This window comes from Camellia sinensis, chromosome 3 (genome assembly GCF_055761805.1).
Source record: "Camellia sinensis isolate YWXY chromosome 3, ASM5576180v1, whole genome shotgun sequence".
Classification (NCBI taxonomy): Eukaryota; Viridiplantae; Streptophyta; class Magnoliopsida; order Ericales; family Theaceae; genus Camellia; species Camellia sinensis.
Window position 1 is genome coordinate 206,863,380 of NC_138963.1, and position 14,323 is coordinate 206,877,702.

The following is a 14,323-nucleotide window of genomic DNA, read 5'->3' on the forward strand; positions in this document are numbered from 1 at the left end:
TATAGGGTATATATTCCTAGATATATTAGGTATTGATTTTTTAGATATATTTAGGAATAGCCATAGTTAGGTTTTCTGTAGGATACTCTTTCTCATAGTTAGGTTTCTAAGAGGATATTCTTTCTCAGCCTATATATACAGGTTTTCTATCGTATAGAATAAATTTATTGAATACAATACATATTATTTCCTCTCCCTCTATTATTCTAACATGGTATTAGAGCTAAGTTAACTACCTAGTAATTTTGCTTCACCGGCGGGCGATAGCCTTGCCTTGGCCGCCCGCCGGACCTCAACCTATTCCGCTATCATATTTTCCTGTAAGTATTGTTTCATGGTGATCTCTTCCTTTGTCTGCTGGTTTATTCTTACCCCAAATATCTCTATCATATTTTTTTTTTTGTACTCGCAATCCATTTTATTGTGTGTTTCTACTCCACTTTGTCTTTCCCTCTATTTCAACCTCAAATAGGTTTCTATCTTCAAACCTATTTGAGTTTGAGGGGGGTATTATACCTATATCATGGTGAACATGATGATATACCATGTAAACCATCTAAACCACCCTCTCTGGCACACAACCCAAGCCGCCCCCTTTGGTGCACAATCCAAACCGCCCCCTCTAGTGCACAACCTAAGACGCCCGCTAGCGCAGTTTCTCATAGGTCTCCCCTTGGCACACTCAGTCATTTGTTAACATCATCGTTCAGCACAACGTCATAAGTTATGTGTGTACCACGCTTGTTGGTTCAATATCTAGTCTCTATAACTTGTTGCCATCATCATTCAGCACCACGCCATAAGTTATATGTGTGTCACGCTTGTTGGTTCAACATCTAGTCTCTAAAACGGTCTGACATGACCCCTTAAACTGTCCCGACATTGATTCTGGTCAGTTTCTACAATGGTCTGGCATGACTTTAAATTGTCTCGGCATTAGTTCCAGCCAGTTTCTATAATAGTCCAGCATGACCTTAAACTGTCTTAGCATTAGTTTTGGTCAGTTCCTACAACAGTCCGGTGTAACCTTAAACTATCCCGGCATTAGTTTCGGCTAGTTCCTACAACGGTCCAACACGACCATAAACTATCTCTTGACATTAGCTCTGATTTCTAATTTATGTCAAGCGCCCTTGCACTTTCGTTCAGACTTTGCAATTTATTTACCTTTTATTTTATTTAGTTTTATTTGATATTTTTGTTTCTCTCTCCAAACTCAAGATATTTATCCTCCTTGAGTTTGAGGGGAGATGTTAATGTATATATGGTATATATTCCTAGATTTATTAGGTATTGATTTCCTAGATATATTTGGGAATAGCCATAGTTAGGTTTCTTATATGATACTCTTTCTCATAATTAGATTTCTAATAGGATATTCTTTCTCAATCTATATATACAACCCTTCTATTGTATAGAATAAATTCATTGAATACAATACATATTATTACCTTTATTTCTCTACTATTCTAAGTGCCCCTATATGCCTCCCACTGTACCTTAAAAAAATAACAAAATAATAAGACGAAGAAGAAAATAAAAATTTAAGAACACACCCTCTCTCACAAATATGTTTCTTTTCTTTTCTTTTCTTTTCTTTTTTCTTTTTTTTGGCTTAAATTTTTTTGTCTCTGTGTCTAAATATATGGCTGGACAAAACACAAGATAGTACTTGATAATTTAGCTTTGGGAAAATTTAGTAGACTTGGTGTTTATAATTTACATCTAAATTTTTTAAGAGCATCATTATTAGGGGTAGGCACGGGTCGATTGCAGCCACGGAACCTCCAATCTGCCATCCGTCTGCCAGATTGGCGGATTGGAGAAAATCAGTCCGTATCCGTCCGCCAATCCGGTGGATGTGGATTGAGCAGATTGGCGGTTTGGCAGATGGATGCGAATCGATTTGGCAGTTTAAAATTTTATAAATTTTCAACATAATTCAACTTGTACACTTCCTAAAAAAAAAAAGTATTACAGTCAATAACTTAAAAAAACATTACAATCATTGCATGCCTCATCCAAAGTAAGAAAGTTTGAAACTTTAGAATATCACAATCACTGCATGCCTCATCCACATACTACAATCACAGCATGCCTCATCCACATAAAATATTACAATATGTGGTTCTTAAAATATAAAAACAATTCAAACCACCAAAACCATGAACAGAGCAGTAGTAGAGATTGTATGTCTCTGTATTGTTACATCTATATCTGTTTTTGAAAACAAAAACCAACCAACATATATCATATTTTCTATTTATTATTTTTAGAGATAAATTTAAAAACAAAAAAATATAGATAAATAATACGTTTATTTTTTTCAATTCAAAAAAGATATTCAGGTTGAAATTTTTTTTCAACAGAATATTTAAATTCTTTTTTAATTGAAAACACAGAGAATATTTAAACAAACTGAAAACACATAATCTTATAAATTACTAGGGTGCTTGCAGTTTGGCGGTTCGGCTGCAGCCAAAGGAATCTCAAATCCGCCATCCATCCGCCAGATTGGTGGATTGAAGAAAATCAATTCACAATCATTCGCACGTCATCACGCATCCATCCAAAATGCGGCGAATCGGTTTAGTTTGGTCGGTTTTAACGGATCGGTATATCCGCTACTCACCCTTAATCGTTATATATCACTTGTTTTTTTATTTTATCTTGTTATATTATCAAAATATGTGACAAGATATCATTTGTATTCATTAATTGTTCAATAATTATATTTAATCAAGAAAATTAATTAGTGTAATATTCATGTTGACGGTGATATAAAATGGTAGCAAAAAAGGGTAAATTACACTGACACCCCCTGAAGTTTATGTTTATTACAGTTTTTTCCCTCACATTTGGAAAATTACACTGATCCCCTGTTAATTTAATTTTATGTATGATGATCATTACGGTGGGGGGAACTGTTATGAAACTTTAAACCTCATGGGGCAATCTGTAATGAAACTTTAAATCTCAGGAAGGGAGATAATTTTCAAAAGGTAAGGGAGAAAACTATGATAAACATAAACCTCGGAGGTGTCAATGTAATTTACCCTAGCAAGAAATCAATGGTATGTAGCATTTTCTCTTTACACATGATTTTGCTTGGCTGACTATAGCTGTCTAATTTCGGTGATATCTACTCTAATAATTTAGGTTTTTGGGTATCAAAGCCAACAATAAATTATGTATTTGAATCTCATGTGCTACTTAATAATTAAAAATGTATGTTATCTCTCTAGCCGTTTAAACTTTTAAATGATTTGGTGACTAACAATTCAATACTAGCATATGAGGGTGGGGTCAAAACATATTTGGGCCATAAGTGGTAATTTTTTAAATTTGGGGTGTTATAATATAATTTACTACATTGCAACTTTACGATGGCAACAAATTGTCATGGTACCTGATCAACCCTACAACATCAAAACCATGCCCTAAAGTGTAGCTAAAATTCTCTACTATCATATATTTCCCTACTCTCTTGCTATGTTTTATTTTATTTTATTTTTTATTTTGTTCTCTCTCATTATATGTCTATTTAATTTTTATATTGGAATATCCATTAACACTCCAAAATGATTCTTAATTACACAATAGTTCATTTATTGAGATTGTAAAATGTAGCTAAAAATTAGATTTGGACACATGACTTAGCCCCCAACTCTAGTCTACTTTGACCCAATTTAACAGGCGGCTTCACAGGTTTGTCTAGTCTATTATGACTCAATCCAATAGCTACATCACGAATTCATGAGTTTGTCCATTTAAACTCCAACTCAAAAGGTGCATAACCCAATAATCTCCCATCTCATGAGATACCAATATTCCATCTCGGAGCAAGCATGACCCTAGCTCTGTTACTACAATATTAGACGTGAGCCTAGTCTATTATGACTAGAGGTATAAATTTGACCCGGCCCGGCCCACTCGAACTCAGCTCATGTTGAATCTTGCGAGCTCCTGTTAAAATTCGAGCCAGGCCATAAGCCAAAAAATAGGGGCAAGCCTAGGGGTATTCGGGCCTCGAGCTGGCTCGGTGGACTTGGGCCTGGCCTCGGGCTTGGGCCGGGCTTGAATGGGCCTGACTATTTTTTTTTTTGTTTTTTATTTTTTTTCTATTAAAATTTTATTATTTTCTACTAAAAAAGACATTAGGCCTCGGGTCGGATCTTGAGTAGGCCGGGCCACAGGCCGATGAGCTGGCCCACGGACCGGGCCGGACTTCAAAATGATGGCCCAGAGGCTCGGATTGAGCTAGGGCTTGGGCCCACCCCAAGCCGCAAGGGAGTTTTGGACCGCTTACAGACCGCGAGTCATTTTTACACTCCTAGTTATGACCTAGTCCAACAGTCACTTTCACGGGTTTATTTTTTTTAGGCTCCAATATCCAAAAGAGACCTCCACAAATCTATCTTAGACGTCTTTCATAACCGGTATGGAATGCCAACAAATTGTAGAAACAACGGTGGTTTTGGTACTTAAATACATATAAAATTTACTTTTTATGAATTACTATAAATAAATAAAAATACATATGAGTTTTTAGTTTTGTTTGTTGTGGGTTGTATGGTAGGTGCAACAGAGTTGCCGAGACATGAGGAAATGACGATGCTGGGACATCTTGACATGAGGCTGAGGTTAGACCAAGACATCACTCCTAGTAACCCCAAATATACTGCCTCTCTCTCTATGATGGCTTCTGAACTCTCCTACGAGCATGGAGATCTCGTCCGATTCGTTATTACCCATCACTGGAAGGTGCATTTATATTCATATATATATCATCAACTACCTGTTCAACCATACATCTATACTATACATTAAGGAGAAGGAAGTTTTTAACCCCCAAGGCCTATCGGAGTTTCAATATCTCAATTTGAATTTTCTATATTTTTTATTAAAAAAAAAAAAAACTCAGCATTGATTGATTTGGTCAAAATTTCCTGATTAGCATTTATTAACTTTTTTCAGTCCACATGCCTATATTTATTGATTTGATTAAAATTTTCCGATCAGCATTTAAAATCCCCTCATATAAATAATTGGCAGTGGCTTTGGTCCAGTTCAAGATCGGACTGGACCGTCCTATTGGGTTCATGGAAGCCCACCACGGGTCCCGTTTTGATAATCCGAACTGTTCAATATGTAGAACTCGTCGAGTACTATATGCCTGTAAAAATCACGTTGATCAGATATCGATAGCTATGTGAACTTGTTTTACCGTCCATTTTTTTTTATACAAAACTGATTTGATCAGATAGTTATTGATATCCGATCAACTTGATTTTTTACAAGCATGTAGTACTCGACGATTTCTACACATTCAATGGTTCGGATTATCAAACGGACCCAAAAAATGGACCCCATGGGCCAAACTAGACGGGTCTAGTCTTGATCTCAACTTGAGACAAGCTGGACCCTAAATAATTATAGATACAATCTGTATATAGTTACTGCAGTACCCTTTTTAACTTCTCTCATACACTATGGTTAGTGATAAGATTGTTAAATTATTTTTATAAAAAATCTTAAAAAAACATAACTTATATATTAAAAAAAATCTAAAATAAATATAAATATCTATAATTATCTCGTGCATAACACGAGTGATAGGCTAGTATTCATATGTATATATATATATATATATATAAGTGTATTTGATTTTAGTTTTCTAAAAATTAAGTTTTTTTATTTTTTGTGTTTTTTTTATTTTTAGTAAATATTTTTAAAATTTTAACTATTTTTTTTTACTTTTTTAGATGCACCTTACTTAGATGTATTTAAAAAATAAAATATTTGCGAAATAATATTTCAAAAATTAATAAATACACAAAAATAAAAATATATATATATACTGAATTTTCTTTTCTTTCCTTTTTTTTTTTTTTTGTATATTTGGTATTTAGTAAATGTGTTAAAGATTTTTTTCACAAAAATTATATTTGGTAGGTGTATTTATGTTAGGTGTGTCTAAAAATTTAAAAAAAAAATTACTTAAAATATTAAAAATATTCAATAAAAACAAAAAAAATACAAAAAATAAGAAAGAAAAATTTCCTGAAAAATATTTTTAAAAAATCCAGACCAAGCAAAGTGATATTATTATTATGATTGAAAATACATTGCTACATTGAAAATACAATCACAATGATGAATTTTTTTTTTTTTTTTTTTTTTTTTTTTTGGCAGATGGAAAATCCATGCGTTCTCGACTTATGGAATGGTAAGAACGATTATACACAACATTTGTACATTTGCAAATATATATATATATATAGGTATATTGGGTAAATTATATTTTTTAATAATTTGATCTAAATTTCATAATTACACTTATTTTTATTTTAGTAAGATTAAAATAATTGAAATTAATGTAGATAATGGGTAAATACTCAAAAAAATAAAGACATATATTTTAGTTGAAAAGAAATTACAATATCAATTTTTTATTCCTAAAAAAAAAGAAGAAAAAAAAAATTTAGGGAACCCTAACTATTATGTGAATTAAGGAATATCAGTATGAAAAACTTCACAAGTATTTTATTTTTTATGTGTATGTGGATAAGTGTATTTAAAAATAAAAATAATTAATTGAAATATTTAAAGATTTGACTAAAAACACAAAAATACAAAAAAAATAAAAAACTTAAAATCATGATTGTTACTTTTTTTTTATACCTATCCAACGTGATAAAACATAGTGCTCTTTTGAAAAGTTGGTAAAAAGTTAATTTTTAATTTTTTTACTAATTTTGAGTCATATCACCTCTCACATAACTTATCCATAAAAAGACAAAATAAGTTTAAAAAGTCAAAAAGTTAACTTTTTACCAACTTTTTAAAACACCCCATAATTATTTATTTATTTATTTAGATAGCATTTGGTAACGTTTACCTTTTTAGTTTATATTTACAAAAAATTTATAAACTGATTTTTGTTTATTTTTAAAAAAATATAAACTACAAACGCGTTTGATTTGAACAAAATGTTTGAAAAAATTTAAAAGCATAAACAAAAAAAATAAATATTTGTTCAGGCCTAAATTATTTATATTTATTTTTTTATTATTTATAACAATGGCATCATACATATTATAATTGAAAAAATATATATTAATTAAAAAAATAATTGAAAAAAAAAAATGATTAGTCAAAATTTCTATTTAAAAGCCAACATAAACTCATTTTTTAAGTTTATATTTTTTTCTCAAATTTATAAATTGAAACAACTATTTATAAATCAAAAAAATTATTAAATAAATTTTTATAACAATTTTTTAAATTTTTATAAATATAAATTAAAAATTAAAAACAAAATAATTACCAAACGTTTTATATTTTGGTCTGTCTAATCACGTATACGTAGAGGATAACCAGGATCAACGCACAACACATGCAATCATGTTCAACGACAAATCAGCGAACCTGATCGTGGTGGCATTCAGAGGCACCAGCCCATTAGATGCCGACGCGTGGATCACAGACATCAACCTCGAATTGTACACACTTCAAGGCACGGGTAACACACACCGTGACTTTATGAAAGCTTTGGGCCTCAAAGGCCCAGACTGGCCCAAGCCTGATAATGTCACCGACACACACTACTTTGCCCAACAACCTGCGTATTACGAGATCACAAAGAGGCTGAGAGATCAATTATTGTTAGACCCTGAAGGAGAAACTATGTTTATTGTGACAGGACACAGTTTGGGTGGTGCACTGGCAATACTGTTTGTGGGTTTGTTGGCCTACCATGATGACACGTGGCTGATGAAAAGGTTGGAAGGGGTGTACACTTTTGGGCAACCTGGGGTTGGGGACATGGAATTTACAGAGTCCATGAATAGGAAGATAAAGGAACATGGTCTGAAATATTTGAGGTATGTGTATTGTAATGACATTGTGCCCAGGTTGCATTTTGATAATCGGACTTTCAGGTCTAGGCACTTTGGAAGGTGTCTGTACTTAAACAGTTGTCATCGAGGCTGGGTAATCTCTCTCTCTCTCTCTCTCTCTCTCTCTTGTGTTCAAGTGATTAATGTACTTTTGAGTGTGATCTGCGTCACATTTAGAATGAAATTGAGCCACACATTAACTTTTTTGTAACAACTAACATAACATTAAGATTTGATTGATCATGCTTTTTCATTTATCAATCTCTTTCTACAAGTAAGGCTAATTAATGTCTTGCACTTTTGCATCCTGATGAAAAACCAGATTGTAAAGGAGGAACCAAACAAAAACTACTTCCCGTGGAAGTGGTTAGTACACAAGTTCTTCAACTCATATTGGGAGCTGATTAGGGGTTTCACCATCCATTATAGAAGGGGCAAAGAATACAAAGAAGGCTGGTTTTTGATATTGCTTAGGCTGTTGGGTTTGGTATTTCCAGGATTATCAGCTCATTCCCCTCAAGATTATGTTAATGTCACCCAGTTGGGAATGCTGCCTTCTAATCTCCAAAACATAATTCGTCAAGCAAGTTAAATAAATATACAAATTATTGTATTCCTCTATTTAAATAAATCTGTTTGTTTCCATTGACCATATATATATATATATATATGGAGTTGGCTTGCATGTAAATGTCATATAGGAATTTCCATCAATAACAAGTCGGTTTTGCTAATATGTCTAGTTATAAGTGCTATTTTACTGGAGAAAGTTCCTAACAAGAGATTAAATTCTACACAGTTGTCCCACAGCCAATCAAATTCTGCCACCTCACAAAATTCTGGACCCCGCCGAAATTTTATCACTCCTTTCTGCCACCTCACAAAATTCTGCGACTCCTTTTCCCCTCTCCTGCAGCAACCGCCGATGACTGCCACTCCCTCACCACCCATCACTGCCACTTCGGACTGTGTTCATAAATTGTCATTGGACATTGGAAGAACAACATTCAAATACAGCTAGGGAAGTTACAAAGAAATTGCAGGAATTTAATAGTAGTAATATTTAACTAAGATGCCGGAGATGTGTAGCTTCAAAAGCTCTGGGAAAAACAGGGCCAACCAGAAAAACAGCTATCCGGTTTTTTTAAACGGTTCAATAAAACTAAAGGTTGATTTACATACTTACACGCATACTGACGTTATTAGTCATCATTACAGACAAATTGAATCCCCAAGAATGCTGATCTGGCATATCATCCAACATGTGCAGAGACACTGGTGTTTGATGCAGCAACAAAACTGGGCCGACACCAATTCCAAGTGTCAAAATCATACTAGGGTTGTATTGTGCAATATTCATGCATCTTCGCACTCTTCAGTTGTCATTCTATCCATGGAAAGAGTTAAAGAACCTTTTACGAGAATAAAATTCATATTAGCAAAAACAAAAGACAGCAATCACAATTTTCATAAATCTAAAATTAGCACATTACACATGCATATATATTGTTTGTATCAGAATTCCATGAAATGGTATAACTCAGAACTTTAAAAACCACCATAGTGGTGCCATTGACACAAGTTTATGCATTTGATGTCTAGGTAAGACAACATTTAATAAACAAAAGAGATTTGTTCAATATATATGGGACATCAAAATGCATCAATCAAATTAAAACAAAAGAACAAGTTCAGTTTGTGTGTAATTTGTAACCTTCACAATTGATTGTAGCATAATTGTCGTATGTTCTCAGTAGTTGATGGAAATTGTTGTCACCTATTGACCGCTCAAGCAGGTAACACTGTAGCGGAAACTAAGATTTTAAACTGACACCCAGAATAGCAGTTACCTTGTTAAGTTCAATTCAAATGGAGCAACAGACAGCTGGATGAGGCACTAAAAAGCATGGCAGGTGAAGCAGCCACTCAACGAACTAATCTGGCGGGTCCGGCGGAAAGATATGAGCTTATTGGATGTCTTGACAACTTGATGGGATGGATTCGTTAACACCGAACTCCTCATTTCTTGGGCCTTCTTTTGAGCTGATCTCAGTTTCTTCATAATCTTATCCATGGATGATGATCTCTTCTTTTCAAGTTTCATCTGAACCATATGATTAAAGTCAATAATCCCAATTACCAAAACCTCATGGAAATTTTGTAGTAGACTAGTGCTACAGTTTAAAAATGCATTAAGAAAGCACCGTTAAATGTCATAGCACCTCAATGACATATAATGAAGATAAAACATGGTAGAATTTCATTGAAATGCTCTTTACATAATTGATTCATGTCTGAAAGATATCTAAAAGTTTATGGTAACCTCACGCACATAGGATGGATGAATGATCTAAATACTTCTTGACAAATTCAAATATGCAATGTGGAAAAGATTTCAAAGAACCTCAAGTTTCCTTATTGCTGCCTCAGCTTTTGCCTTCTCAAGGTTCTCCCATGCAGTGATTTTGGCTTCCTCCCTCTTCATTCTGAATCAATGAATAAATATTTTATCATTTTCTATGTAACCATGCATTTTTGGAGAAGATTTTACATAGGTTCTGCAAATTTTTCAGAAACAATCAGCAGAGAGGAATTGAAGTACTTGTAGTGTAATATAATCAAGAAATTGAAGTTTATGACATTAGAACACACACACACACCAAAAAAAAAAACTATTCTTAAATAATTGCAAGAAATAATCTGAAGTCTATTCGCATCAACAGGCCTATAAACAAGAAAAACATGAGTTGGATGAAAACAAAATACATACTTAGAAATGCTTTTAGCTGCCTCTGAAACTTCCCAAGCAGAAGATCGAACCTCGACAGCTTTCTTCTTCCAGTCATCGACATTTTCTGAGCCTCTCCCAGGAAATCGAGCTCTATGTTTCTTGGACCACCTAGTCACAGTGACCCGTTCATCAACCTGTACATCTCTGACTTCTAATTTAGAGGTCTTGGGACTTTCCAACTCGACAATGGGAAAGACAGATGGAGTTGAGGGCGAGAAAGACAGCCTCCTGGGAGATGAGTAGGGGCTACCCTCTGGGCTCATCTGGGTTGCCATATCCCTCCTTGAAACATCCCGAGAAATATTGGTGGCCGCATCCTTATCACTATCAAATTTCTCATCTGTATGTTTCATCCAATAGAAACAAGCCACGAACAGAAATAAAGAAGAAGAATAGCTTTGGCGTTTACATATCAAAAAAAATAAGTAAATAAATAAACAGCTCCAAATTGACAATATATACAAGTGGAAAAGAAATTAAGGTTGGTATGCTTCGTGCATGTCACGCATTACAAAGTTCATACAAGGCAAGAGGAGCATGTTGAACAAGCTTTGAAAGCATTATATTATACCTCATGCCCATCCACCACCTAAACATGAAAAAATTCCCCAAACATTTTGGAAACTCAATCTATTCATTGTTCAATTTCAAAATCAACAAATTCAATGTCCTTTAGCTCAGTTAGTTTCAGCAATGGAAAAGTGTCTAAAGTCATGTTCAACTGCACATAAATGAAGTCAGCTAAATTCCAACCTCTTAGACATGAAAATGCAATAGACAAGGGACAAAATTATCAATGATAATATATAAATTTGGTATTTCTCTAAAGTCTGCGGATGAGGCATCATATTTCCAAAAAAGTCAAATCAATAAAAAATCAACAATGACTATGTCAGTTACAGATAGAAATTGTAATTGATATCACATGATTTTCTATTGTTCATCAAATCATGCATCCAGTGAATGCTATCAAGAAAATAAATACTAGGCATTGTGTAACTAGTTAGTCAATGATAAATTTTTTTGATCAGCGGGTCAATGATAATTTCATTTCTCTATAAGGTATGGGAAACCTATAATCAACTATTAATCCACTGATTTCTCGTTTTTTTTCATAGACTAAAATTAGCTACAATGTTACCCAGCCCAATTTCTGAAAAGGTTCATGCCAGAATTGCATTCAGTTAGCCCAAATTGTAAAGTTCAGGTTATTCCATCAAGTTAATTCAATGAGTTCAAAGAAGTAATAAACCCATACCTTGGGGGGCAGGCAATGATGCTTGGCTTAGTTGTTCAGAGCACCCGTGTACGCTAACTGATCTTGCCATGCAAGGCTCCATGCGAGTAGGAAAAATTCCAGTTCCACCATTGCCTCCACCAGAACGAAGTGACAAACCATCTGGCCCCATTACCCCAGCCGAAAACGGAGACCCAGCCATTAAATTCCCAAAATTTCCTCCTTCCAACATGGGCACTGCCGGTGAATACGAGTAATATGCAATTCCGGGAGGCCCAAGAGGCCCACTCTTCGACTTTGGCCGCCTTTGGGGCTGCTGAAACGAAGCCTTCATAACACCGTCACCAGAAACCGGACTACAAATCCACCTCTCAGCATCTTCCCATTTGGAAGGCAATGTCCTGCCATTATTAAAGGGCAACAGTGCAGCAGCACTCACATGCCTCTGTTTGGCATTGTTATGCAACGGCACACGCTCCGAGCTCCAGCCTTTCTGAATCCCAACACTCGCATGTCGATAATTAGGTGATACAGGGCTCGGAAAAGTTCCAGTTCGACGAGACATAATAGAGCTCTTCTTCATGACACCGAACCGGGGCGAAGAGTTTGTAGCATTGGTTGTATGACTGTTCAGATCCAACGAAGCAGGCCTCCGTCTATTTGGCTTTATTAGTAAAGCTTCAGATCTGGATCTCCGATCTTGACATTCTGATTCAAGAACCAAAAGTCACATGGGTGTCTTGAAAAGCAAGAGTTAAAAGATACAATTTGAAATAAGACACTCTTTTGTTCCTGTATAGTACCTTTAACAGCTAGAGAGAAGGAGTTCCTCGCTGAAATTAGGGTTCCATTTTTGTCCCCAATCTCTGAATCATTGTCTTCTTTATTACCTGCGCATGATTGAATTGAATGTGTGTGAGATGAAATTTGAAAATTTTATGCAAAGTCGTCGTCGTTTCCTTGTTTATCTCTCAAAAGTGAGCTGTAGATTACCTTTTTCTTTTCCTACTTTTCTGATTAGACGACTGTTCCTGTGTCCTGTGGGCTTGTTTGGATCTGAATCTAGACCACTCGAAGTCTCACGCAGATCATGTCCTGCCAAATGCTGGTTCAAATCGAAGATTTGTAACTCTTCGAAATCGACGAATTTCAAATTATAGGGCTGAAAATCAAATTCATTACCTTGAACAATAGATCATTTTCCATCATTTCCGAAATAACAACAATCTCTGTAGATACGACCTTATTTCCACTTGAATCTGTACAAACACGTACATATACATATACATATACATATATATATATATATATATACGTGATAGTGATAGTGATGTTCGCATGCAGCATAGTCGGCAAAAGTGCATACCAATCCAAAAAATGCATGCATGCTACTCATATCACTTGATTTCAAGTTCAATATTCAACTCGAAGAACAAAAAAATCAATCTCGCAAATTATTAATTTTTTTTTTTTTTTTGGAAGATAAAATTTAAATGAAAAAAAAAAAAAGGGACCTGAGTGAGTTGTGAGACGAGAGAGTCGTGATCGTGAACATCGGAAGTGAAGGAGCAACGATCGACGCTTCCGGAAGCGGAAGAGAAGAGGCTGAAGTTGGATTCGACGGTGAAGATGACGGAATCGGGGCTGGAGTCTCGAGGTCTGAATGCGGATGATCTCTGCTGGTTCTGGTCATCAAACCTTAGTAGCTCCGGCATCGTTGTCTGCGGCTTCTCATCACAATCTTAGAGAGAGAGAGAGAGAGAGATTTTGGGTAGAATCAGTTGAAATGGCGGGTATTTAGAAGGAATTCATTGTGTGTCTCTGTCATTAGAGGAAGGGGATGTGTAACGCAAAAGGACCACGCTTTTAGGGCAGTTAAGTTAATTATGAGTTCTGTTCTACAAAGCAGAGAAATTGATTTATGTTGGATTCTACTTTTTTTAGTTTTTGGGCCTTTGTTTCATTGATTACCTTTGACTGTAAAATTTGACTGGAAAATGGCAAAAAACGCTAGTGTCAGTCGCACCTACACAATTAATTAGGATAGTTTTGTCCTCTAGTAGTGGGTGGGTTAACTAATTTGTTAAAACTTTTCAATATTTAGGCTTGATTTGGAGTATACTAAATAATATAAAAAATTAAAAAATTATTATTCTATTTAAATTATATCATTTTATTTAAAAAATATCACTTTTTTAATACATCACATCAAATTTAACTCAAATTCAATCTATATAAGCCAATAAATCAAAAAGAATACTTTTTTAGAACATCTCAAACCAACCCTTAATCTCGTTTGATAATATCATTTTTTTAATTTAAAAGTTAAAAAAATTAAAAAGTCAATAACTTATACAAAAAATTTAAAAATTTAAAATTTTCATTTTCTTTTTA

General features: G+C 34.3%; 2 protein-coding genes across 8 annotated transcripts; one reads left to right on the forward strand and one right to left on the reverse strand.

Moving 5' to 3' along the window:
* Positions 1 to 7,369: 7,369 nt before the first annotated feature.
* LOC114258290 (triacylglycerol lipase OBL1) lies at positions 7,370 to 8,629 on the forward strand. Its single transcript, XM_028198228.2, has 2 exons — positions 7,370 to 7,995; positions 8,224 to 8,629. Exons 1-2 carry the CDS (start codon positions 7,408 to 7,410, stop codon positions 8,491 to 8,493), a joined length of 858 nt encoding a protein of 285 aa, XP_028054029.2. The 5' UTR covers positions 7,370 to 7,407; the 3' UTR covers positions 8,494 to 8,629.
* Positions 8,490 to 13,951, reverse strand: LOC114258289 (Remorin family protein). Of its 7 annotated transcripts, none has more exons than XR_014365149.1 (10): positions 13,444 to 13,951; positions 12,923 to 13,091; positions 12,733 to 12,819; positions 11,951 to 12,637; positions 10,672 to 11,032; positions 10,306 to 10,387; positions 9,752 to 10,005; positions 9,088 to 9,313; positions 8,779 to 8,867; positions 8,490 to 8,729 (listed from the first exon to the last, which is right to left on the reverse strand). XR_014365149.1 is itself a non-coding variant. In XM_082922022.1 (9 exons), exons 2-8 carry the CDS (start codon positions 13,136 to 13,138, stop codon positions 9,799 to 9,801), a joined length of 1,563 nt encoding a protein of 520 aa, XP_082778148.1. In that variant the 5' UTR covers positions 13,139 to 13,188; positions 13,444 to 13,801; the 3' UTR covers positions 8,939 to 9,313; positions 9,752 to 9,798. The 7 variants fall into 7 exon arrangements, 3 of the variants coding, with proteins under 3 accessions (XP_082778148.1, XP_082778146.1, XP_082778147.1); XR_014365151.1 differs by adding an exon at positions 13,112 to 13,188 and having other exon boundaries at positions 8,490 to 8,867; positions 12,923 to 13,034; positions 13,444 to 13,801; XR_014365148.1 differs by having other exon boundaries at positions 8,490 to 8,867.
* Between the last annotated feature and the right edge of the window lie 372 nt (positions 13,952 to 14,323).